General features: G+C 53.3%; 1 protein-coding gene across 1 annotated transcript; it reads left to right on the top strand.

Moving 5' to 3' along the window:
* Nucleotides 1–637: 637 nt before the first annotated feature.
* On the top strand, nucleotides 638–23,921 carry BEST1 (bestrophin 1). The gene is made up of 9 exons (XM_029058943.1): nucleotides 638–789; nucleotides 2,605–2,699; nucleotides 4,941–5,174; nucleotides 11,147–11,301; nucleotides 11,880–11,957; nucleotides 14,656–14,808; nucleotides 15,710–15,790; nucleotides 21,899–22,050; nucleotides 22,745–23,921. Exons 1-9 carry the CDS (start codon nucleotides 638–640, stop codon nucleotides 23,919–23,921), a joined length of 2,277 nt encoding a protein of 758 aa, XP_028914776.1.
* Nucleotides 23,922–24,566: the final 645 nt, after the last annotated feature.

Genomic DNA, 24,566 nt, shown 5'->3' with positions numbered 1-24,566 from the left:
TTAATAAGGTGTACATCCCCTTCATTCTATTTATCGTGATTAAGTTGTCTCGTTTTTGTCCATGTTTCTCCCCCGATTAGACTGTGAGCCCGTCAATGGGCAGGGATTGTCTCTATCTGTTGCCGAATTGTACATTCCAAGTGCTTAGTACGGTGCTCTGCACATAGTAAGCGCTCAATAAATACTACTGAATGAATAATAGTAATAATAATAATAATAACTGTAGTATTTATTAAGCCCTTACTCTGTGCAAAGCACTCTTCTAAACACCAGGGTAGATACAAGATAATCAGGTTGAACACAGTCCCCTTCCCACACAGGGCTCAGAGTCTTAATCCCCATTTTACAGATGAGGGAACTGAGGCCCAGAGAAGTGAAATGAAGTCACATAGCAGACAAGTGGAGGAGACAGGATTAGAACTCAGGTCCTTCTGACTCCCAGGGCCGGGCTCTACCCACTAGCATGTCCTATCTTCCCGGGGCCCTCTTTTCCTGCCTCTCTCTCTCCTTTTCTGCTTGCCCAGTCCCTGGTTCTCTCCAAACCCCTGGATCCCCGATCCTGCAGGGGGTACCATCAAGCAGGAAGGCCTGACAGCTGAGGACCAGCGGGCGCGACCCCGCAGACTCTGCTCCCCCCATGACAGTGACCTATACCAACCGGGTGGCCAATGCCCGCCTGGGCACCTTCTCGCAGCTGCTGCTTCAATGGCGAGGGAGCATCTACAAACTCCTCTACTGTGAATTCCTCATCTTCATCATCTGCTACTTCTCCATCAGCCTCATCTACAGGTGAGCTGGGATCCCCTCAGGGAGGGTTTCCCAGGAGTGGGAAAGAGAGGAGCTACCTGCTCTAAAGAATGATAATAATAATGGTATTGTTAAGCGCTTACTGTGTGCCAGGCACTTTACTAAGCGCTGGGGTGGATACAAGCGAATCGGGTTGGACACAGTCTCTGTCCCACGTGGGGCTCACAGTCTCAATCCCCATTTTACAGATGAGGTAACTGGGGCCCAGAGAAGTGAAGTGACTTGCCCATGGTCACCCAGCAGACAAGTGTCGGAGCCGGGACCTTCTGACTCCCAGGCCCGTGCTCTACGCATTACGCCATGCTGCTTCTCTAGGCCCTCTCTTCCTCCCCTCCCCACCTACAGCACGTACTCTCTTCCCTGGATTCATTCAATCGTTCAAAATCACATTTGTTGAGCACTTAGTGTGTGCAGAGCACTGTACTAAGCCCTTGGGAGACTACAAGACAATAATAAACAGACTCATTCTCTGCCCACAACGAGCTCACAGTCTAGAGATGAGCTTACAATTTTAGAATTTGTACACACATTCCCTGCTCACAATAACCTTACAGCCTAGAGTGGGAATCCTCCAGGGCAGGAAAGGTGTCCATCAATTCATTGTATTGCCTCACACTGAAGGGATAACTATACATGAAGGAAAAAGTTTTGCAGATGAAATAGTGCTCCTGTGAATAAGGTTTTGCACAGATCCTCCTTTGAATCCTTGGAATCTTATACCTTTGCATAAGGTATAAGATTCCTTTGGCTGTTTCCTTTTAAAAGCCACCATGTTCTCATTTAACGATTAATGTTTAAGGCTACAGTTCTCATCTGCCACTCCCGACCTCTCCTGAATTCCAGGATCCTGGGTGCAACTGAGAAGTTTCCCGGATTCAGAGTTTTACACAATCTGTGCTCACTCCGGACCTCCGCGTCCCTCTCTAGTAATAATAACAACTTGGTGATTGTTAAGCACTTACTTTCATTCATTCATTCAATAGTATTTATTGAGCGCTTACTATGTGCAGAGCACTGTACTAAGCGCTTGGAATGAACAAGTAGGCAACTTACTGTGTTCCTTTGTTCACTCAGTTATATTTATTGAGCGCTTACTGTGTGCAGACCACTGTACTAAGAGTTTGGGAGAGTTGAATATAACAATAAACATATTCCCTGCTCACCATGAATTTACAGGCTAGGGGGACTGTGAACTGTGTACCAAGCTCTGTACTAAACACTGGGGTAGATACAAAGTGATCAGAGCAGATGCAATCACCACAAGATGCTGAGCAGCATGGCCTAGTGGGTAGAGCACGGGCCTGGAGTCAGAAGGAACTGGGTTCTAATCCAGGCTCCGCCACTTATCTGCTGGATGACCGTGGGAAGGTCAGTTCTCTTCTCTGTGCCTCAGTTCTCTTCTCTGTGCCTCAGTTACCTCATCTGTAAAATGGAGATTAAGAACCCCGTATGGGACAGGAACTGAGTCCAACCTGATCACCTTATATCTACCCAGTGCTCATTGCAAGTGCTTGACAAATACCTTAAAAAAAAAGGCTCACAGGCACAGAGAAGCTAAGTGACTCGCCCAAAGTCACACAAAGACAAGTGACAGAGCTGGGATTAGAATCCAGATCTCCCGAGTGCCTAGCCCGTGCTCATTCTTTTGGCTTGCTGCTTCTCCCACTATAGTGCTTAGTATAGTTTCCCAGGGTGGGGTTCCCGGGGACCCCCTGGCTGAGGGCTCAGAATGACCCCGTCCCCTCCCTGGGCTCAGAACCCGACCTCGGGACCTAATCTGTCTGTCTGTCCTTCCAGACTGTTCCTCAACGACAGTCAGAGGCTCCTGTTCGAGAAGCTGTCACTCTACTGCAACAACTACGCCGAGCTCATCCCCGTCTCCTTTGTGCTGGGTAAGGGGCTCTTTGAGGGGGGTTCTTTCTGCCCACCCGCCCCCCACCATCCAAGGGCTAAGACAGTAAATCTGCCCCCGCCAACTTCTGGTCTAAGTGGTTCCCTCTCTCCCAGGGGTGAGGCCCTGGGCTCTGAGGACATTTCCCTAGGGTGAGGAAAGACTGAAGGCTCAGGCCCTAATCTGGGAAGGGAATTTGGGATCCAAAAAAGGCAGCTGGAGGGCTGGGGTGGGGAGGGCGGGGGGAGGGGGTGTGTGTGTGTGTTTTCTGGTTCCTCCGAGCTTAGGGTCAAATGGAGAGAGCTCAAACTGTGGCAGGAAAGGTGTAGAGGAGACCAGCCTCTAAGGGGCATTCATGTATTCAATCATATTTATTGAGCACTTTGTGCAAAATAATAATAATGTTGGTATTTGTTAAGCGCTTACTATGTGCAGAGCACTGTTCTAAGCGCTGGGGTAGATACAGGGTCATCAGGTTGTCCCACGTGAGGCTCACAGTTAATCCCCAGTTTACAGATGAGGTAACGGAGGCACCGAGAAGTGAAGTGACTTGCCCACAGTCACACGGCAGACAAGTGACAGAGCCGGGATTCGAATCCATGACCTCTGACTCCCAAGCCCGGGCTCTTTCCACTGAGCCACGCTGCTTCTCTACTGTACTAAGTGCTCGGGGGGAATATAATGAGACAGATTTAGCGGACACATTCCCTGCCCATAATGAGCTTGCCCTCTAGTGTAGCAGTTTTTGTGGTAATTAATGATATTTATTAAGCACGCACTGTGTGATAAGCACTGTACTCAGCACTGGGAAAAAAATACATCGATTAGAAGTAGACAGAGTCCCTGGCCTCCCAGGGTATGACAATAGAAGGATATAGGCCAAAGAGGGGACTGGAAACAGAGACAAAAGGAAAGGTGAAACAATACAACATGGACGGACACTGCTAGGGTAGTTCAGTGAGGGAGAAGGGATCTGAGTGGAGCTGAGTGAAGTGACCCACCCCGGGATTCATCGAGAAATGGAAACTGAGGCATAGTGTGGGCAAGTGACTCGATAAGCCACCACGAGAGCGGATTGTGCTATCTGTAATTTATTTTACTGTCTGTCCTCCACTGTAGACTATAATCTCCTTGTGGGCAGGGGTCATATCTACCAATTTTATTGTATCCTCCCCTCCCAAGTGTTTAAGACAGTGCTCTGCACACAGTAAGCACTCAATAAATTCTACTGGTCGATTGAGAAGCTCGGAAACAGTCCCCGAACCACACGGTCCAGAGGAGGGAAAACAGGGGTTGAGTCCCCATTTTACAGATGAGGAAACTGAGATCAGAAAAGTGAAGGGACTTGCCCAAAGTCACGCAAAAGGTAAGTGGCAGAGCTGGGATTAGAACCCAGATGCGACGACTCTTGGGCACCTGAGTTCTTTCCTCTAGGCCAGGCTGCTTCTGTGGCTGGCACTTGATCCTTGAGCCATTAGCCAGCCAGTCAGTGGCCCACCCTGGGGAGCCCGGTCGTTGAGAAGCCTACACCGTTTGGGCTAGACTGTAAACTCTCTGTGGGCCGGGAACGGATCTACCAACTCTGTTATTTTATATTCCGGATAGAGCGCAGGCCTGGGAGTCAGAAGGAACAGAGTTCTCATCCCGACTCCATCACACGTCTGCTGTGTGACCTCGGGCAAATCACTTCACTTCTCTGGGCCCCAGTCACCTCATCTGTAAAATGGGGATTAAGACTGTGAGCCCCATGGGGAACAGGGAGCGTGTCCAACCTGATTTGCTTGTATCTTCCCCGGTGCTTAGAACAGTTTTTGGCACATAGGCTGTTGCCGAACTGTACGTTCCAAGCGCTTAGTCCAGTGCTCTGCACAGAGTAAGCGCTCAATAAATACGATTGAATGAACATAGTATGCACTTAACAAGTGCCATAACTGTTCTTATTACTCTCCCAAGCCCTTAGGCTATGCGCACAGTAAGCACTCAATAAATTTGTTCATTCAATTGTATTTATTAAGCGCTTACCGTGAGTGCTTGGCACTTAATAAGCACTTAACGAGTACCATGATTATTATTATCAGAGCACTGTTCTCAGTGCTTGGGAGAGTACAATACCATAAACAGACACAATCCCTGTCCACAATGAATACGATCGATTGACCGACTGGGCTCCCGGGCCGCCCTGCCCAAGTCGGTGCCACGGCGAAGCCGGCCCGGCTAACGGCCTCTGCCCCCCACCCCCCAGGCTTCTACGTGACGCTGGTGGTCTCGCGCTGGTGGAGCCAGTACCAGAGCATCCCATGGCCCGACCGGCTGATGAACCTGGTGTCCGTCAGCGTGGAGGGCGCGGACGAATACGGGCGGCTGCTGCGTCGCACCCTGATGCGCTACGCCAACCTGTGCGGCGTGCTCATCCTGCGCTCCGTCAGCACCGCCGTCTACAAGCGCTTCCCGAGCACCGACCACATGGTCCGCGCAGGTGAGGCGAGGCGGAGGGAGCCGCGTCTGGCCGGGCCTCCTGCTCTGGGGCCTGCGTTCGGGAGAGGACGATACCAAGGAGTCGGCAGACACGTTCCCTGCCCCCAGTGTGCTTACGTTCTAGAGGGAAATCCTTGAATCTGAAGTCCTTCCTGGCTCCGGTGTTTCTCCCCGTAATATGGGTCTTTCTTCTCCATCTCCGAGCCTGCCCCTGGGGCTCCCGCTGGCTTCCTGATTGACAGATGTCACTTGAGATTTTCCTAGCCCCTAGTCTTGTCGTTCCCGTAATCCTGCCTCCACTAAGCCTTATTATTATTATTATTATTAATACCAACAATAATATTAATAATAATAACGGTGGTATTTGTTAAGTGCTTACTAGGCTCCAGGCACTGTACTAAGTGCTGGGGTAGGTACGAGCTAATTGGGCGGGTCACAGTCCCTTTCCCACATGGGGCTCAGAGTCTTAATCTAGTGCTTAGAACAGTGCTTTGCACATAGTAAGCGCTTAACAAATTCCATCATTATTATTATTATTAATCTCCATTTTACAGATGAGGTAACTGAAGCCCAAAGAAGTGAAATGACTTGCCCAAGGTCGCATAGCAGATAAGCGGCAGAGCTGGGATTACAGCCCAGGCCCTCCTGACTCCCAGGCCCATGCTCTATCCACTTTGCCATGTTGCTTCCCCAGTCTCCCGTCCCAAGCCGAAGTAAATAGAGCACAGGCCTGGGAGTCAGAGGGTTATGGGTTCTAATCCTGCCTCTTCCACTTGTCTGCTGTGTGACCTTGGTCAATGGGACTGTGTCCAACCCACTTTGCTTGTATCCAAGCCAGAGTTTAGTACAGTGCCTGGCACATAGCAAGCGCTTAACATATTCCCCAGTTATTATTATTATTATATCTATGCTGGTGCCTGAAGAGCAGAGGGGGTGAGGCCAGAGTCCGGAGAGGGTGGGCGGCCCAATTCCTATGGGCCCTCCTTTCATGCGGGAAATCAGAGCCAGGAATCTGCCCGAAAACCATCAACCACCTCCAACCTCCCGTGGGGAGTGTTGTGATGCCATCGTCTGGCTGATAGTACTGAATCAGTCGATCAGTGGTACTTATTGAGCGCTTACTGCGTGCGGAGCACTGTACGTTTGGGAGAGTACAGTGCAACAGAGTCGGTAGACGCGCTTCGTGCCCACAACGTGCTCACAGTCCAGAGGGAAACGCTTGAATCCCCAGTCCTTTCTGGTTCCAGTGGGTTTTCGGGTCTTCCTCCTCCTTTGAGTTTTCCGTGCACAAAGTTAAACCGGGTTGTCAGTTATTTCGTTATAGTTTTTATTGAGCACTTACTGTGTGCTGAGAACCACGCTCAGTGTCAGGTTGAATAGAGAAGTAGTGCAGCCTAGTGAAAGGAGCACAGGTCAAAGAGTCAGGGGGCCTGGATTCTCATCTTGGCTCCGCCACTTGGCTGTTCAGTGACCTCGGCCAAGTCACTGAAGTTCTCTCAGTTTCCTCACCTGTAAAGTGGAGGATTGAAATACCTCTTCTCCCTCCTACTTAGCCCCATGTGGTTCAAGGACTGCATCTGACTTGCTTAACCTGTGAGTACACTAGCCTTAATACGGTGCTTGGCACATAGTAAGTGCCTAATAAGTACCATGATCATTATTATTATAATTCAGACGCAGCTCCTGACCCTCAAGTCTCACACCTTGGGAGGGGAGGTCAGACACGTAGAAAAGGGAAATACATTCATGTCTTGTCTTATGCCGTCGAGTCTGACTTGCTTAACCTGTGTGTATACTACCCTAAATACGGTGCTTGGCACATAGTAAGTACCCAATAAGTACCGTTATCATCATTATTATTATAATTCAGACACAGCTCCTGACCCTCAAGTCTCACATCTAGGTCGGGGAGGACAGAAACGTAGAAAAGGGAAATACATTCGTGTCTTGTCTTATGCCGTCGAGTCGTGTCCGACCCACGGCGACACCGTGGACACATCTCTCCCAGAACGCCCCACCTCCATCTGCAATCGTTCTGCTGGTGGATCCGTAGAGTTTTCTTGATAAAAATCCAGAAATGGTTACCATCTCTTCCTTCCACGCGGTAAACTTGAGTCTTCACCCTTGATTCTCTCCCATGCTGCTGCTGCCCGGCACAGGTGAGTTTCGACTTGTAGCAGATGGCCTTCCACCCGCTAGCCATTCCCCACGCTACGAATGGAATGGATATGCCTCTGTCTGACTCCCCGTCCTGTAGTCGAGACTGGTAGAGTACTAGGAACTCTCCAGGTGCGACCCCGAGAGGGAAAAACACATTCTAAGCCACAGGTGACAGACAGTGGAAGCGCTTAAACGATGAGTCAAAGCCTAAAGACACAGATGGGGAGATAAGTAGAAAAGCAACCCAGTGAGGGTGGAACCGTGGTCCCGATGACCCTCCCGGCTTTAAGCTGTCACAGTCCTTGGTTGCAAAATAATAATGAAAATAACTGTGGTATTTGTTAAGCACTTACTATGTGCTAGGCGCTGTACTAAGCACTGCGTGGATACAAGCAAATTGGGTCAGACACAGTCCCTGTCCCCCATGGGGCTCACAGTCTTAATCCCCATGCTACAGATGAGGGAACTGAGTCACGAAGATTGTTTATATTCCTTCCTCCAGTCGGAACAGAGCAAAAAGATGGGCCTATATTTGAATGTCAAGAGAGCAAAGATCATGACAACTGGAAGTTTGAACGCGTTTATAGTGGACGGAGAGAAGATTGAAATAGTTGACAATTTTTCTCTCCTCTCCAATAATAAAGGAACTAGTAGCCGAGAAATACACCAAAGATTAATGTTGGGAAGACTTGCTATGAAGAGCCTGGAAAGAGTCATGAAATGTGCTGAAGTAACAATTACCACAAAAATACAAATTGTCGACTCTGTGGTGTTGCCAGTGACAATATATGGATCCGAAAGCCGGGCAGTGAAAAAACAGAATAGAAAGAACATCGATTCTTTTGAAATGTGGTGTTGGAGAAGGCTTTTGAGAATACCGTCGACTGACAAAAACAAACAAATGGATTTTGGCGCGAACTAAATCAAAGTGGTCTTTGGAAGGCCAGATGACTCGACTTAGCATATTTTGGACACATAATCAGGAGGACTAATTCTCTGGAGAAGACACTAATGCTAAAAAAAGTCCAGGGAAAACACGGAAGAGGCAGAGCGGCAGCTAGATGGAGAGAGACCATAACAACGATAACGGAAGAACCATTAGAAAGGTTGCGGATTATGGAGGAGGACAGGACGTTCTGGAGAACGTATATCCACAGAGCTGCTATGACTCGGAAATGACTCGACGGCAGTTAATAATAATAGTAATAATGATAACTGAGGCAAAGAAAAGTGAAGTGACTTGCCCACGGTCACCCAGCGGACAAGTGGCAGAGCAAGGGTTAGAACCCAGGTCCTTCTGACTGTCCTTGTGCCTTGACCTCTAGTCCACGTCCTTTCTCTGTCCTAGAAAGATCTCCCTCCTCAAATCTGACAGACAAGCGCTCTCCCCTCCTTCAAAGCCTTATTGAAGCCACATCTCCTCCGTCTCCTTCTCAGACTACGCCCTCCCCGTTCCTCTTCTCCCACTCCCTTCTGCCTCACCCTGACTTGCTTCCTTTGTTCTTCCCGCCCAACGGCACTTAAGTACATAAGCGTAATTTATTTATTTTTAATTGACGTCTGCCTCCCAATCTCAAGACCGTAAGCTCCTGTGGGCAGGGAGTGTGCCTGTTTATTATTGTGTTGTGTTTTCTCAAGAAGTTAGTACAGTGCTCTGCACACAGTACGCGCTCAATAAATATGATGGAATGAATGAATGGGACGAGGAAGAGGAGTTGGTCCCACGGAGAAAGAAAAGTGTGGGAGGATGGCTAGAGAAGAAGGAGAAGGGTGAGGAAGTGCGTGAGGGGAGCGGGAGAGAGAAAAGGAAGCAGAAGTTGAGACTTCATGGAGCAGGGCTTCCCAAATTTCCTTGCTGAGGATTTCTCTCAGTTGGGCCTTGGCTCCAGAAAGAAAAGTGTAGGGGGATGCCTAGTCCATGTCAGGAGAGGAGAAGGGTGAGGAAGTGCGTGAGGGGAGCGGGCGGGAGAAAAGGAAGCAGAAGTTGAGACTTCATGGAGCAGGGCTTTCCAGGTTTCCTTGCTGAGGATTTTTTTCAGTTGGACCTTGGCTCCTGACTACATGAGGTCACCCAGTGTGACGGGGAAACCACTGACAGACCCAGGAAGGAAAACTTAAAAAACAAAAACCCACCGATTTAAACAGTTCCAGCAAACAGCTCTTAACCAAAGAGATCCGGCAGTTTTCTAAGGCAAACAGATTACGTCCTTTCTCCCGGAACCGTCTTATGTTGTGAAGAGCCGTTTTGGTTCCAGTGGGTAAAAAACTCTAGGTGGGCATCCAGAATGATGAGTCAGAAGGTCATGGGTTTTAGTCCCGGCTCCGCCACTTGTCTGCTGTGTGACTGCTGTGTGACCTTGGGCAAGTTACTTCACTTCTCTGAGCCTCATTTACCTCATCTCTAAAATGGGGATTGAGACCGAGCCCCATATGGGCAGGGACTGTGTCCAACTTGATTTGCTTGTACCCACCCCAGCACTTAGTACAGTGCCTGGCACATAGTAAGTGCTTAAAAGATACCACAATATTATTAGTAGTATTAATATTAACAATGGGCCAAAATCCAGTGATGGGAAATTCCTCTTTGAGAGGGAGGTAATAATGGTGGTATTTGTTGAGCGCTTACTATGTGCAGAGCACTGTTCTAAGCGCTGGGGTAGATACAGGGTAATCAGGTCGTCCCACGTGAGCCTCACAGTTAATCCCCATTTTACAGATGAGATAACTGAGGCACAGAGAAGTGAAGTGACTTGCCCACAGTCACACAGCTGACAAGTGGCAGAGCCGGGAGTCGAACTCATGATCTCTGACTCCGAAGCCCAGGCTCTTTTCCACTGAGTTCCCGGTGTCAAGCAGGGAGGCAAGAATACAAATGGACTGACTGTTGACAGTAAGGACTTTGATCCAGAGATTCCTGCTCTCAGCCCTTTTTTTTTTGGTATTTGTTAAGCGCTTACTATGTGCCAAGCCCTGTTCTAAGCACTGGGATAGGTACAGGGTAATCAGGTTGTCCCACGTGAGGCTCACAGTCTCAATCCCCGTTTTACAGATGAGGGAACTGAGGCACCGAGAAGTGAAGTGGCTTGCCCGGAGTCACATGGCTGACAGGTGGCGGAGCCGGGATTAGAACCCATGACCTCTGACTCCTAAACCCAGGCTCTTTCCACTGAGCTACGCTGCATCCTTATCCTCTCTTCCCCTGACCTTGTCTTCTGCCCTCTTTGGGTCCTTCTTTGGCCCTGTCTGCCCTCTCTAATGATAATAATAATTAATAATTACAGTATTCGTTAAGCGCTTACACCATGTTAAGCATGGTGTAGTGGATAGAGCACGGGACCGGGTGTCAGAAGGTTACGGGTTCTAACACCAGCTCCGCCACCTGTCTGCTGTGTGACCTTGGGCAAGTCACTTCACTTCTCTGGGCCTCAGTTCCCTCATCTGTTAAATGGGGATTGAGACTGTGATTCTCATGTGGGACAACCTGAATACCTTGTATCTACCCCAGCGCTTAGAATAGTGCTTGGCACATAGTAAGTGCTTAACAAATACCAGAATTATTATGATTATTATTTTAAGTGCTGGGGTAGATACAAGCTAATCAGGTTGGACATAGTCCCTCTCCCACATGGGGCTCACAGTCTTAATCCCCATTTTGCAAATGAGGTAACTGAGGCACAGAGAAGCTAAGTGACTTGCCCAAGGTCACACAGCGGACAGGCGGTGGAGCCGGGATTAAACCCACGTCCTCTGGCTCCCAAGCCCGTACTCTTGACACTAGGCCATGCTGCTTCTCTCTGTTTCTCCGCTCCTCAGGCCTCATGACCCCAGAGGAGCACAAGCGGTTCGAGGGGCTCGACTCCCCACACAACAAGTTCTGGGTCCCCTGCGTGTGGTTCGCCAATCTGGCGGCGAAGGCTCGAAGTGAGGGCCGGATCCGGGACAGCGTCATGCTCCAGGGCATCCTGAACGTGAGTTCTGGAGGCCGTGGGTGTGGGAGGGCTGGGACAGTCCTAGAGGGACGGAGTGGAGGAATCCCTTTCGTCGACGACACGGTGAGCACCTCCCGGTGGATTAATAAGAATAATTATGGTATTTGTTAGGCGCTTACCATGTGCCAGGCACCGTACTAAGCGCCAGGTTGGATACGGTCCCTGTCCCACCTGGGACTCCCAGTCTCAATCCCCATTTTACAGATGAGGGGACTGAGGCCCAGAGAAGTGAAGCGACTTGCCCAAGGTCAGACAGCAGCCAAGTGGCGGAGCCGGGATTAGCACTCAGGACCTTCTGATTCCCAGACCCGTGGTCTATCCCCCGTGCCAGCGTTCGACGTTCCGGTCTATCTGCCACAGCGGGGTCCGTCTTCGCACGACTAGGACCCATTCTGCTTTTGAACGAGGGAGGTGAACAAGTATCCAGTGCGTTCCCAAAATGTCCTTTTTCCCGAAAACCTCCCTGGATTCTGGGGAGCAGGGGCCCTAGGGGAGAGGATGGGGTGCAGGAGGCCTGAGGATGGAAAGTGTGTTTCCCGCTTTGTGCTCTCCTCCAGGAGCTGAACACCTTACGCTCCCAGTGTGGGAGGCTGTACGGCTACGACTGGATCAGCGTGCCGCTGGTCTACACCCAGGTGAGACCGGCAAGCCGGGGCCAGCCCCGCTTCATTCTTTCATTCATTCCTTCATTCGATCCTATTTATGGAGCGCTTACTAGGCGCAGAGCACTCTACTAAGCAGTTGGGAGAGTACAACGGAACGGTTAACGGACAAATTCCCTGCCCACAGTGAGCTCGCAGTCTAGGGGGGAGACAGACAGCAATAAACATAAATAAATGGCAGATATGTCCATAAGCGCTGCGGGGCTGGGACGGGGGATGAATAAAAGAGAAGCACCGTGGCTCAGTGGAAGGAGCCTAGGCTTCGGAGTCAGAGGTCATGAGTTCGACTCCCGGCTCTGCCACTCGTCAGCTGTTTGACTGTGGGCGAGTCACTTCACTTCTCTGTGCCTCAGTTACCTCATCCGTAAAATGGGGATTAACTGTGAGCCTCACGTGGGACGACCTGATGACCCTGCATCTCCCCCAGCGCTTAGAACGGTGCTCTGCACAGAGTAAGCGCTTAACAAATACCAACCCTATTATCATTCAAGGGAGGAAGTGAGGGAGATGCAGAAGGGAGATGCATGATTTTGTTAATGAGATGTACATCGCCCTGATTCTATTTATTTGCTATTGTTTTAATGAGATGTTCTTCCCCTCGACTCTATTTATCGCCACTGTTCTCGTCTGTCCGTCTCCCCCCTTTAGACCGTAAGCCCGGCAGAGGGCGGGGACCGTCTCTCTCTGTTGCCGATTTGTCCATTCCAAGCGCTTAGTACAGTGCTCTGCACATAGTAAGCGCTCAATAAATACTATTGAATGAATGAATGAATGAAAGAAGGGGGTGGGAGGAGAGGAAAGGGGGGCTTAGTCAGGGAAGCCTCTTGGAGGAGAGGTGGTGGGAGACTCCTCTGGATATCGACCCAGAAGGTGAAAGGGGACCTGGACGCGAAGAATCACTTGCTGCTTAGCTGCCTGTGGAGAGCTCGGAGCCCCTTATCCACCTCGTGCGGATCTCCTGCTCTATCCGTGTCAACGGGCCCGCGAAGTTAATAATAATAATAATAACGTTGGTATTTGTTAAGCGCTTACTATGTGCAGAGCACCGTTCTAAGCGCTGGGGTAAACACAGGGGAATCAGGTTGTCCCACGTGGGGCTCACAGTCTTAATCCCCATTTTACAGATGAGATAACTGAGGCCCTGAGAAGTTAAGTGACTTGCCCACAGTCACACAGCTGACAAGTGGCAGAGCTGGGATTCGAACCCGTGAACCCAAGTTTAGTCCACCCCCCTGCCTTTGGGCAGACCTGACCTCCAACACACACCCAAGACGGATGGTGGACCCCTTCCCCTTTTGCACCCAAACCGAGCCCTTTCAGCGCAGGGCGGATGGCCCTGCAATTTTAGACTCAGGGCTAACAGTATTAATAACGTTGGTATTTGTTAAGCGAGCACTGTTTTAAGCTCTGGGGGAGATAAAGGGTCATCAGGTTGTCCCACGTGAGGCTCACAGTCTTCATCCCCATTTTCTAGACGAGGTCACTGAGGCACGGAGAAGTGAAGTGACTCGCCCACAGTCACACAGGTGACAAGGGGCAGAGCCAGGATTCGAATCCATGACCTCTGACTCCCCAGCCCGGGCTCTTTCCACTGAGCCAAGCCGCTTCCCAACAGTGAGCCTGGAAGAGCCCTGGCCACTGCCCAGGAAGATCCCATTGCCCCCAACCTAGGATTCCAGCCTGGACACCTTTTCCAGTGATGTGATCAATAACTGTGATTTTGTTAAGTGCTTACTATGTGACAGGCACTGTACCGAACGCTGGGGTGAATACGAGCAAATTAGGTCGGACACAGTCCCTGTCCCGCATGGGGCTCCCAGTCTGAATCCCCCTTTTACAGAAGAGGTAACTGAGACCCAGAGCAGTCGAGTGACTCGCTCAAGGTCACACAGCAGACAAATGGCGGAGCGGGGGTTAGAACCATGACCTTCTGACTCCTAGGCCCACACTCCATCCACTACACCTTGCTGCAGTGCAGTATCTCAGTCAGTCAGTCAGTCGGTGGTATTTACCGAGCGCTTACTGGGTGCAGAGCACTGTACTAAGCGCTGGGGAGAGTACCCAATAATAAAACAGCGACAGTCCCTGCACACAGTGAGCTTAGGAGGAGAGGAAGAGACCATCTTCAAAGAGGGCCTTCTCCTGTGGCCTGCAGGGGCGAGAAGGGGTGGGACAACAGGATCCTTTCAGGGTACGACTGCACATCCCTCGGTCATGGGTTCGATTCCCGGCTGTGCCACTTGTCAGCCGTGTGACTGCGGGCGAGTCACTTCACTTCTCTGGGCCTCAGTGACCTCGTCTGTCAAATGGGGATGAAGCCTGTGAGCCTCACGTGGGCCAACCTGATGACCCTGTATCTCCCCCAGCACTTAGAACAGTGTTGGGCACATAGTAAGCGCTTAACACAGCGTGGCTCAGGGGAAAGAGCCCGGGCTTGGGAGTCAGAGGTCATGGATTCGAATCCTGGCTCTGCCCCTTGTCAGCTGGGTGACTGTGGGCACGTCCCTTGACTTCTCGGTGCCTCGGCGACCTCATCTGTCAAATGGGGATGAAGACTGTGAGCCTCACGTGGGCCAACCTGATGACCCTGGATCTCCCCCAGCGCTTAGAACAGTGCTGGGCACATAGTCAGAGCTTAACAAATGCCAACATTATTATTCTTACCCACCAGGTGGTCACTGTGGCCGTCTACAGCTTCTTCCTGGCCTGCCTGATCGGGCGGCAGTTCCTGGATCCGGCCAAGGCCTACCCTGGCCACGAGCTGGACCTCTTTGTGCCCGTCTTCACTCTCCTCCAGTTCTTCTTCTACGCTGGCTGGTTGAAGGTGAGACATCAAGTAGGGAGGGGGGCTGAGCTTGCCATTTCCCCTGGCTCGGTGGAAAAGAGCCCGGGCTTGGGAGTCAGAGGCCATGGGTTCGAATCCCAGCTCTGCCACTTGTCGGCTGGGTGACTTCTCTGGGCCTCAGTGACCTCATCTGCAAAATGGGGATGAAAATCGTGAGCCTCACGCGGGACAACCTGATAACCCTGTATCTCCCCCAGTGCTTAGAACAGTGCTCTGCACATAGTAAGCGCTTAACAAATTAGCCCCAGGCCAGAATCACTTATTATTAGTAGTAATAATAATAGCAGTATTTGATAAACACTTACTGTGTGCCAAACACTGCACTAAGTGCTGGCGTAGATGAATCACTATCAGATTGGACCCGGTCTCTATCCCCGGTGGGGCTCCCAGTCTAAGGAGGAGAGAGAAATCTTGTCACGGTAAGGGGTCGATTCATAGGAGTAGTAATGATAATAATAATGATACTATTTGATGAGCACTCACTATGTGCCGAACACTGTGCAAAGTGCCGGCGTCGATGAATTACAATCATATTGGACCCGATCTCTATCCCCGGTGGGGCTCCCAGTCTGAGGAGGAGAGAGAATAGGGCCCGAATCCCCATTTCTCAGATGAGGAAACTGTCCCGGAGAAGTCAGAAGACCCAAACTCCCACGGCGGCCGCGTGACAGAGCCGGGATGAGAACCCGCTTCTCCTGCCTCCCAGCCCTGTGTCCTTTCCGCGAGACGGAGGGGCTTCCCCGGCCCTCCCCGCCGACGCCCCGCCACCGGGGAGCGTGCCCGGACTCGGTGCGGGCAAGGCCCGGGTGGGCGGGTGGCGGGAGGGGGGAGACGGGGTGGGGAGGGTGCAGTGGTCCCACGCCCCACCTCCACCCGTCAGGTGGCAGAGCAGCTCATCAACCCCTTCGGAGAGGACGACGACGACTTCGAGACCAACTGGCTCATTGATCGGAACCTGCAGGTATCGGGGGGGCGGGAATGGGAGGGGCGGGGGCAGGAGGTGGGGGCACCGAGAAGCCAGTCACGCACACCCCCTTCCCTTCCAGATCCACCTTCCCCTCTCCTTCCCCTCCCCAGGTGGCCTCGGGCCGCCGCCCTGCTCCTCCCAGCGGCCTTCCCGCACTAGGCCCTCTTTGCCTTTCTCTTAACTTCCTTCTGAGTTGTCCCGACTCGTTCCCGTTATCCGTGCCGCCTCCCAGCCCAGTGGCACTTAAATAATAATAATAATAATAATACTGGTATTTAAGTGCTTACTGTGTGCAGAGCACTATTCAAAGCGCTGGGGGAGATCCAGGGTCATCAGGTTGGCCCACGTGAGGCTCGCGGTCTTCATCCCCATTTTCCAGATGAGGTCACTGAGTCCCAGAGAAGTGCAGTGACTTGCCCAGTCACCCAGCTGACAAGTGGCAGAGCCGGGATTCGAACCCATGATCTCTGATTCCCAAGCCTGGGCTCTTTCCCCTGAGCCACGCTGCTTCTCTAAGTCCGCCTCTGTCGTTTATTTATTTATAATTAATGTCTCTGTCCCCCTCTTTGGACTGTAAGCTCGTTGTAGATAGGGAACGTGTCTGTTATATCCTTGCATTGTAATAATAATGTTGGTATTTGTTAAGCGCTTACTATGTGCAGAGCACTGTTCTAAGCGCTGGGATAGATACAGGGGAATCAGGTTGTCCCACGTGAAGCTCACAGTTAATCCCCATTTTACAGATGAGGGAACTGAGGCACGGAGAAGCTAAGCGACTTGCCCAGAGTCACACGGCTGACAAGTGGCGGAGCCGGGATACTCTCCCAAGTGCTCAGTATAGCGCTCTGCACACAGTAAGTACTATGTGCACATGCACGCTGCACACAAAGCAGCGTGGCTCACTGGAAAGAGCCCGGGCTTGGGAGCCAGAGGTCATGGGTTCGAATCCCGGCTCTGCCGCCTGTCAGCTGTGTGACTGTGGGCGACATACGTTACTTCTCTGTGCCTCAGTTCCCTCATCTGTCAAATGGGGAGGAAGACTGGGAGCCTCACGTGGGCCGACCTGATGACCCCGTAACACCCCCAGTGCTTAGAACGGCGCTCTGCACCTCATAAGCGCTTAACAAATATCAACATTATTATAGTAAGCGCTCAGTAAATCCAGAGTGACTGACTGCTAGCTGTCGCCTGTGCCGTTGGCTTGGCTGGGGGCGAGGCACACAAGGGAAGTGAAACGGGGGGGTTCAGTTTGGCTGCTTCTTCCAACGTCGGGAAAGGATCGTTCTCGTCTTGCGCCGTCGAGTCGCCTCCGACCCGCAGCGACAGCACGGACGCGTCTCGCCCAGAACGGCCCGCTTCCATCCGCAATCGTTCCGGTAGTGGATGCGTAGAGTTTTCTCCGTAAAAATATGGAAGTGGCTTACCGCCGTCGCCTTCCACGCAGTTGAGTCGTCGCCCTTGATGCTCCCCCGTGCCGCTGCTGCCCGGCGCGGGTGAGTTTTGAGGTCGCGGGTTCTAATCCCGGCTCCGCCGCCGGTCTGCCGTGTGACCCTCGAGCAAGTCACTTCACTTCTCTGGGCCTCGGTGACCTCATCTGTAAAAATGGGGGTTAAAAAATGTGAGCCCCACGTGGGACAGGCTGATGACCCCGTATCTCCCCCAGCGCTTGTGCTCAGCACATAGTAAGCGCTTAACAAATACCGTAATTATTATTATATGCCCACTGCCTGACTCTCCCTCCTGGAGTCGAGACTGGTGGAGGACTGGAAACTCTCCAGCTGCGACCCCGAGAGGGGAAAGGTTCGGTAGAGGAAGGCAAAGGGGGAGGTCTTGGTTTAGATGAACATAGGTTCACGGCGACAGGTATGGAGCCTGCGTGTGCAGAGCTCAGGACTAAGCACTTGAGGACGCACAAGCAAGCCGAGGAAGCGTCCATCTCCGCCTGTCCTTTTCATTCGTTCACTCGGTCGTATTTACTGAGCATTGACCGTGTGCAAAGCGCTATACCACGTGGCCGGGAGAGTACAACAGAACAAGAAACGGACACGTTCCCTGCCCACAACGAGCTTACGGTCTTGAGGGGGAGGTGGACATCGATAAAAATGAATTACAGAGATGTACGTAAGAGCTGTGAGGCTGGGAGTCCTTTCTGGAATCCCACCTCCCGGAGTCCCGCCGTCTGGGTATTTGGAGGATCGTTCGGGTCAGCGCCGAGCCCGGGCGCGTAGCGGCCCATCTGGCCGGCCCCCTCTGCCGCTGAGGGATCCACATCCCGGACACGTTTACAACCGCGCGGGAGGAAGGAGGAGAGAGGGAGGAAGGGAATGAGGAGACAGGAGTTCGGCCAAAGGAACTCCTGTGGCTCAGTGGAAAGAGCACGGGCTTAGGAGTCAGAGGTCATGGATTCGAATCCCGGCTCCACCGCTTGCCAGCTGTGTGACTTTAGGCAAGTCACTTCACTTCTCTGGGCCTCAGTTAGCTCATCTGCAACATGGGGATGAAGACTGTGAACCTCACGTGGGACAACCTGATGACCCTGGATCTACCCCGGCGCTTAGAACAGTGCTCTGCACATAGTGAGCGCTTAACAAATACCAACATTATTATTATTCCCCCGATTAGACTGTAAGCCCGTCAGTGGGCAGTATCTGTTGCCGATCAGTCCATTCCAAGCGCTTAGTCCAGCGCCCTGCACATAGTAAGTGCTCAATAAATACTATTGAATGAATGAAAGGAAACGCCTGGAGGCAAGGCCATGCCCAGGCCATAAACCCCCTTCCTCACCCTCCTCTAAATGGGTGGTAGCGTGTGGGTAGTTGAGGGGTGGGGAAGGAGGGTCCCCTGGGGAGAAGCAGCGTGGCTCAGTGGAGAGCGCCCGGGCTTGGGGATCAGACGATGGGTCTGAATCCCGGCTCTGCCGCTCGTCAGCTGTGTGACTGTGGGCAAGTCACTTCACCTCTCCGTGCTTCAGTGACCTCATCTGGAAAACGGGGATTAACCGTGAGCCTCACGTGGGGCGACCTGATGACCCTGATTCTACCCCAGAGCTTAGAACAGTGCTCTGCACATATTACCAACATTAGTATCTATTATTATTCTAACGCTAACCTTCTCCCTTCTAATGGTGACCTTCTCACTGTGCCTCCATCTCGTTTAACTTGCCGCTGACCCCTCGCCCACGTCCCGCCTCTGGCCCGGAATGTCGTCCCTCCTCAAATGCCCCAGACAATTACTCTCCCCTGCCTCAGAGCTTTATTGAAGGCAAAAGTCCTCCAGGTGGCCTTCCCTAACTAAGCCCCTCTTCCCCCCTTTCCTCTTCTCCCATTCCCTTCTCTGTTGCCCTGACTCGCTCCTTTTGTTCGTCCCCCCTCCCAGCCCCACAGCACTTATGTCCAGAGATGTCATTTTGGCAAGAGCACGGGCTTGGGAGTCAGAGGACATGGGTTCTAATCTTGCTCTGGCCCGCTGCGTGACCTTGGACAAGACGCTTTACTTCTCTGTGCCTCAGTGACCTCATCTGTAAAATGGGGATTAAGACTGTGAGCCCCACGTGGGACAACCCGATTCCCCTGTATCTACCCCAGCGCTTCGGACAGTGCTCTGCACATAGGAAGCGCTTGACAAATCCCAACGTTATTATCATTATTATTCTCTGTGCCTCAGTTCCCTCATCTGTAAAATGGGGGATGGAGACTGCGAGCCCCACGCGGGACAACCCGATTACCTTGTATCTATCCCAGCGCATAGAACGGGGCTTGGCTCATAGTAAGCACTCAACAAATACCACCATCATCATCATCATTATTTTTATTATTATTAAACGGCATGGTTTAGTGGAAAGAGCCCGGGCTTGGAAAGTCAGAGGTCATGGGTTCTAATCCCACCTCCTCCACTTGTCAGCTGTGTGACTTTGGGCACGTCACTAAACTTCTCCGTGCCTCAGTTACCTCATCTGTAAAACGGGGATTAAGACTGTGAACACCATGTGGGACATCCTAATTGCCTTGTATCTACCCCAGCGCTTCCAACGGGGCTTGGCACATAGTAAGCGCTTAACAAATACCAACATTATTTATTTGTAATCAGGGCTGTCTTCCCCCCTCTAATCGGTAAACGTGTTGTGGGCAGGGAATGCATCTGTTTATTGTTGTACTGTGCTCTCCTTAGTGCTCAACGAGGTGCTCTGGACACAGCAAGCGCTCAAAAAGTACGATTCAATGTACCCGTGTCTCCTTCCTCTCCTCTCGCAAGTCCCTAAGCGAAGGGCTAACCCTCTCTCTCTTTCTCTCTTTCTTTTCCCACCTCCTTCCTCCTTTGACTGTGCCAGGGTGGTTGAGCTCTTGGGATTTAGAAGAAGGATAATTACAGGAAGAGGGATGGGTGGGGCCGGGCCGGAGTCAACACCGGCAGCTGCAGGTGGGATTTGTTTATGTCGGGGGCCCAGGTGTGGGGTAAGCGCGTGATCTGGCAAATGGGAACTGGGGAACCTCCCGGTGATCAAAGAAAGAGCTGAAGCCACCGAGGAAGGAGACGCCCACGGGGCTGTTTCCGAGAAGGCGAAACGGCCTTGGCGCCGGCGGTGGGGATGTCCAAACTGATGGGGACGATGAAGTTCAGGTAATCAAACGGATGGGGTTTGGCTTCTCTCGGTCCCCATTTGGATTTTGAAATATAATGTTGGTATTTGTTAAGCGCTTACTACGCGCAGAGCACCGTTCTAAGCGCTGGGGGAGAGACAGGGGAGTCAGGTCGTCCCATGTGAGGTTCACAGTTAATCCCCATTTTACAGATGAGGGAACTGAGGCCCAGAGAAGTGAAGTGACTTGCCCACACTCATCCAGCTGACAATAATAAAAATAGTAATGATGTTGGTATTTGTTAAGTGCTTACCACGTGCAGAGCACTGTTCTAAGCGCTGGGGTAGACACAGGGGAATCGGGTTGTCCCACGTGGGGCTCACGGTCTTCATCCCCATTTTACAGATGAGGGAACGGAGGCACCGAGAAGTGAAGTGACTCGCCCAAAGTCACCCAGCTGACAAGCGGCCGGGCCGGGAGTCGAACCCATTCCCTCTGACTCCAAAGCCCGTGCTCTTTCCACTGAGCCACGCTGCTTCCCCAAGTGGCAGAGCAGGGATTCGAACCCGTGACCTCTGACTCCGAAGCCCAGGCTCTTTCCACTGAGCCACGCTGCTTCCCCTGGATGTTTCCCCTGAAATATCTTCCCGGATTACCCGAAGAGGCCTCAGTTCCTGACATTGGGCAGTGGGTTATCTGACGTCTGGACAATTCGCTTTGGGCTGTCAATCATTATTTAGCACTTACTGTGCGCAGAGCACTGTACTAAGCACTCAGGCCTTGATTCTCTGGCGGGAAGGACAGGGCGGCATGGCCTAGTGGATAGTGCGCGGGCCTGGGAGTCAGAAGGACTTGGGTCCTAATCTCGGCTCCACCACTTGTCCGCTGTACGACCTTGGGCAGGTCGTTTCACTTCTCGGCACCTCAGTTACCTCATCTGTAAAATGGGGATTAAGACTGTGAGCCCAGAGTGGGACAGGGACTGCGCTCAACCCGATTCGCTCGTATTTCCCCTCGGCACTTAGTGCCTGGCCCATAGTAAGCGCTTGACAAATACCGCAGTTATCATTGTTATTACTGTCATTTGAAGATTCCTCGGGGTCGGCCTGCTGGTGGGGGGATAATAATGTTAGTATCTGTTAAGCGCTCACTACGTGCAGAGCGCCGTTCTAAGCGCTGGGGTAGATACAGGGTCATCAGGTTGTCCCACGTGAGGCTCTCGGCCTTCATCCCCATTTTACAGAGGAGGTAACTGAGGCCCAGAGAAGTGAAGTGACTCGCCCACGGTCACACAGCTGACGAGTGGCAGAGCCGGGAGTCGAACCCGTGACCTGTGAGTGGAGGTTGGTCGGGGGGAATATTCGCGTCTGTCTCCCCAGCTAGACTTGTAGATTCTTGAGGGCAGGGATGGAGTCTGCTCCCTCTGTCCCCTCTCAAGTCCTCAGCCCAACAACGTGCACGCGGCAAGGGCTCGATAGAAAAAAATGGATGGATCTGGGGCCCCGCCGGCCTCTCTCCCGGGCAGGTGTCCCTCCTGGCTGTGGACGAGATGCACCGGGACCTGCCCGCCCTGGAGAGGGACGTGTACTGGAACCAGACGGATCCCCACCCGCCCTACACCGCGGCCACCGCCGAGTCCAAGCGCTCCTCTTTCCTCGGCTCCACCTTCGACATCAGGTGGGCTAGGCCGCGTGCCCCGGGGGGGGCGCCTCTGGGGAGAAGCGGCGTGATGGAGCGGGGGCCTGGGCGTCGGGAGGGCCTGGGTTCCGCTCCCGCTTCTGCCGCTCGTCTGCCGGGTGACCTTGGCCGACTCACTCACCTTCCCTGGGCCACGGGTACGTCATCTTTAAAAGGAGGATGAGAGCGTGAGCCCCACGCGGGACAGGGACCGCGGCCAACCCGCTTAACTCCTATCTACCCCGGAACGGCGCTCGGCACGTAGGAAGCGCTTAACGAGTACCCTAACGATCACTAGTTGGGTCACCCCCTCGGCTACTGGAAACTCCCGCGCTCGGCTGAGGGAATTGCTTCCTGAAAGCCGGGTTGGAGGCGTTGTGACATCCCGGAGCTAAGAGGCCCGTGGGATTGGGGGGTTGGCCCTCCTCCCAGGATGGTCCTGGGGTGCCTGCCTATTAAGGGCTTTCCCTGCAGAGGAGAAATAGGGCCACGGTCCACTCCAATCCCCCTAGGAGGAGGCGAGAGCCCACCCAGTCCTTGTTTTGAGAGATCCCTGGCCCGGTGGCTCCTGTCATCAGAGCTTCGTCCCTAGGACTTGGTCTCTGCCCTGGATTTTTCAAGATGGCAACCGTCCACTACCGGGGCACAGAGGTTCACTGGGGCCCGCGCCTAATTATCGCTCCCCCCTCCCCAGCATGCAGAAAGAAGACATGGAGTTCCAGCCCCTGGAGCAGATCAGAGAGAACGAGGAAGTCAACCACTCGACCCCTTTCATGAGCCACTTGGGCCGCCTCCTCGGGGCTCGCTCACCCGCTCTCTCTCGGGCCGCCTGGCGGGCGAAGCCGCCGCGCAAGAGGAACGACATCTCCTTCGCCACCCCCCACCGCGCCCACCGGGACGCGGGCGAGCCGAGGAGCGCCGGCGACGCCCCGTGGCCCAACGGGGACCCCTCAGAGCCGGGGCCCGGCTCCCGGGAGCAGCGGGACGGCGAAGAACGCACGCTTCTGCGGGAATTCGACGCCTTCGCGTCGACTCCCTTCTACGACGGGCCCGGTTTCTACAGCGCCCCCCAGACCCCCATCGGCTCCTTCCCCACGGTCTTCCCGCCCAGACGCCCGGGCCGCGGGAAGCCTCCTGCCCTCTCCGGCGTCGGCACCTGCACCGCTTCAACCCGGGACAACTGTGCCAGTCTGTCTCCCTCCCGGGCCGGCGACGTGGACAGGAGTCAGGGTTCCGTGGCCTCCGGTGCGAGAGACCACTTCATCTGGCCCACAGAGGGGATCGGAGCCTCAGACGCCCCGGTGGGAACCGTGGACGAGGACCACCTGACCCAGGGAGCCGGAGGGCTCGGCCCCCACGGGGGCCCGGAAGCGGAGCCTGCGACTTTGGGAGGTCCCGCACATCTGTTCTGGCAGGATCCTCCCGATCTGGAGAAGCAGACTGGCTTGGGGAAGTCTCAGAGTTCAAAAGGGCACCGTCAGCCCCAGCCGGCCCTGGAGAACGCATCCGGGGCCGGCCCCAACACCGTCACCGTCGACCCCCCGGCCGTCCCCGCCGGGCCCAACGGCCACCCCGGCCTCCCGCCCCTCATCTCGCTGGCGTCGACGCCGCCAGAGCGGGCCGGGCCCGGGAACCCGTCCGCTCTCTTCGGCGGGGGCTCAGGAGAGGCTTCCGGCATTCTCTGCCAAGCTTCTAGAGATTTTTCCGGCTCTTCCGCCAACTCGGGAGATGGAGCGGGCGGCCGTCACGCCGAGGAGCCCAGGATGGCGGGGAACCCCTCCCCCAACGACTCTGGCATCTCCCTGGCCGAGGGAGACGCGGGCCGGCTCACGGCAGCGATCCCGGAAGCTGGGGGAGCGCCTCCCCGATGACGGTCAGGCAGACGGGTACAGCTGGCCGGATACCTCTGGGGTCCATTAGCAGGGGAGCTTGCGGACTCCCGAGTCATCGCTTGGTTTGCCTGCATTTTGTTAAGAGCCTGACATCGAGCAGCGTGGCCTAGTGGAAAGAACGTGGGCCTGGGAGCCAGAGGACCTGGTTTCTAAACCCAGCTCCTCCACTTGCCCGCTGGGTGACCTTGGGCAAATCATTTCCGTGCCTCAGCTCCCTTATCTAAAAAAGTGAGGATTCAATGTTTGTTCTCCCTGTTTAGATCCCGAGTCCCACGTGGGACCCGATTATATCTTCCCCTGTGCTCAGTACGGTGTCTGACACATAGTAAACACTTCAATTATTATTAAAATCCCGGCATACTGTTCTTAGCACGGGTAGGATTAAGATCTCCATCTCCAGGGGATTCATGCTTCCCGATGAAGAGCACCAGAGCACGTCGGCGTGAAGCCGAAGACGCCCGCCCTCTCCCGCGGATTCATCTGCACGCCACTGCTAAAGTTAACCACCACACGGTCGCTTTCACCACCAGGGACCGGGCGCTTCCTTTACTCAACAGTCCCGCAAGGGTTCCAGAAAACAAGAAAAAGGAAGCAGAGAGGTTAGGGTCCTGGAGTCGTTTCCTA

This window comes from Ornithorhynchus anatinus, chromosome 3 (genome assembly GCF_004115215.2).
Source record: "Ornithorhynchus anatinus isolate Pmale09 chromosome 3, mOrnAna1.pri.v4, whole genome shotgun sequence".
In the NCBI taxonomy this organism is placed as follows: Eukaryota; Metazoa; Chordata; class Mammalia; order Monotremata; family Ornithorhynchidae; genus Ornithorhynchus; species Ornithorhynchus anatinus.
The sequence above is the reverse complement of the archived record's forward strand: the minus strand, read 5'-3'. Positions and strand labels throughout refer to the sequence as shown.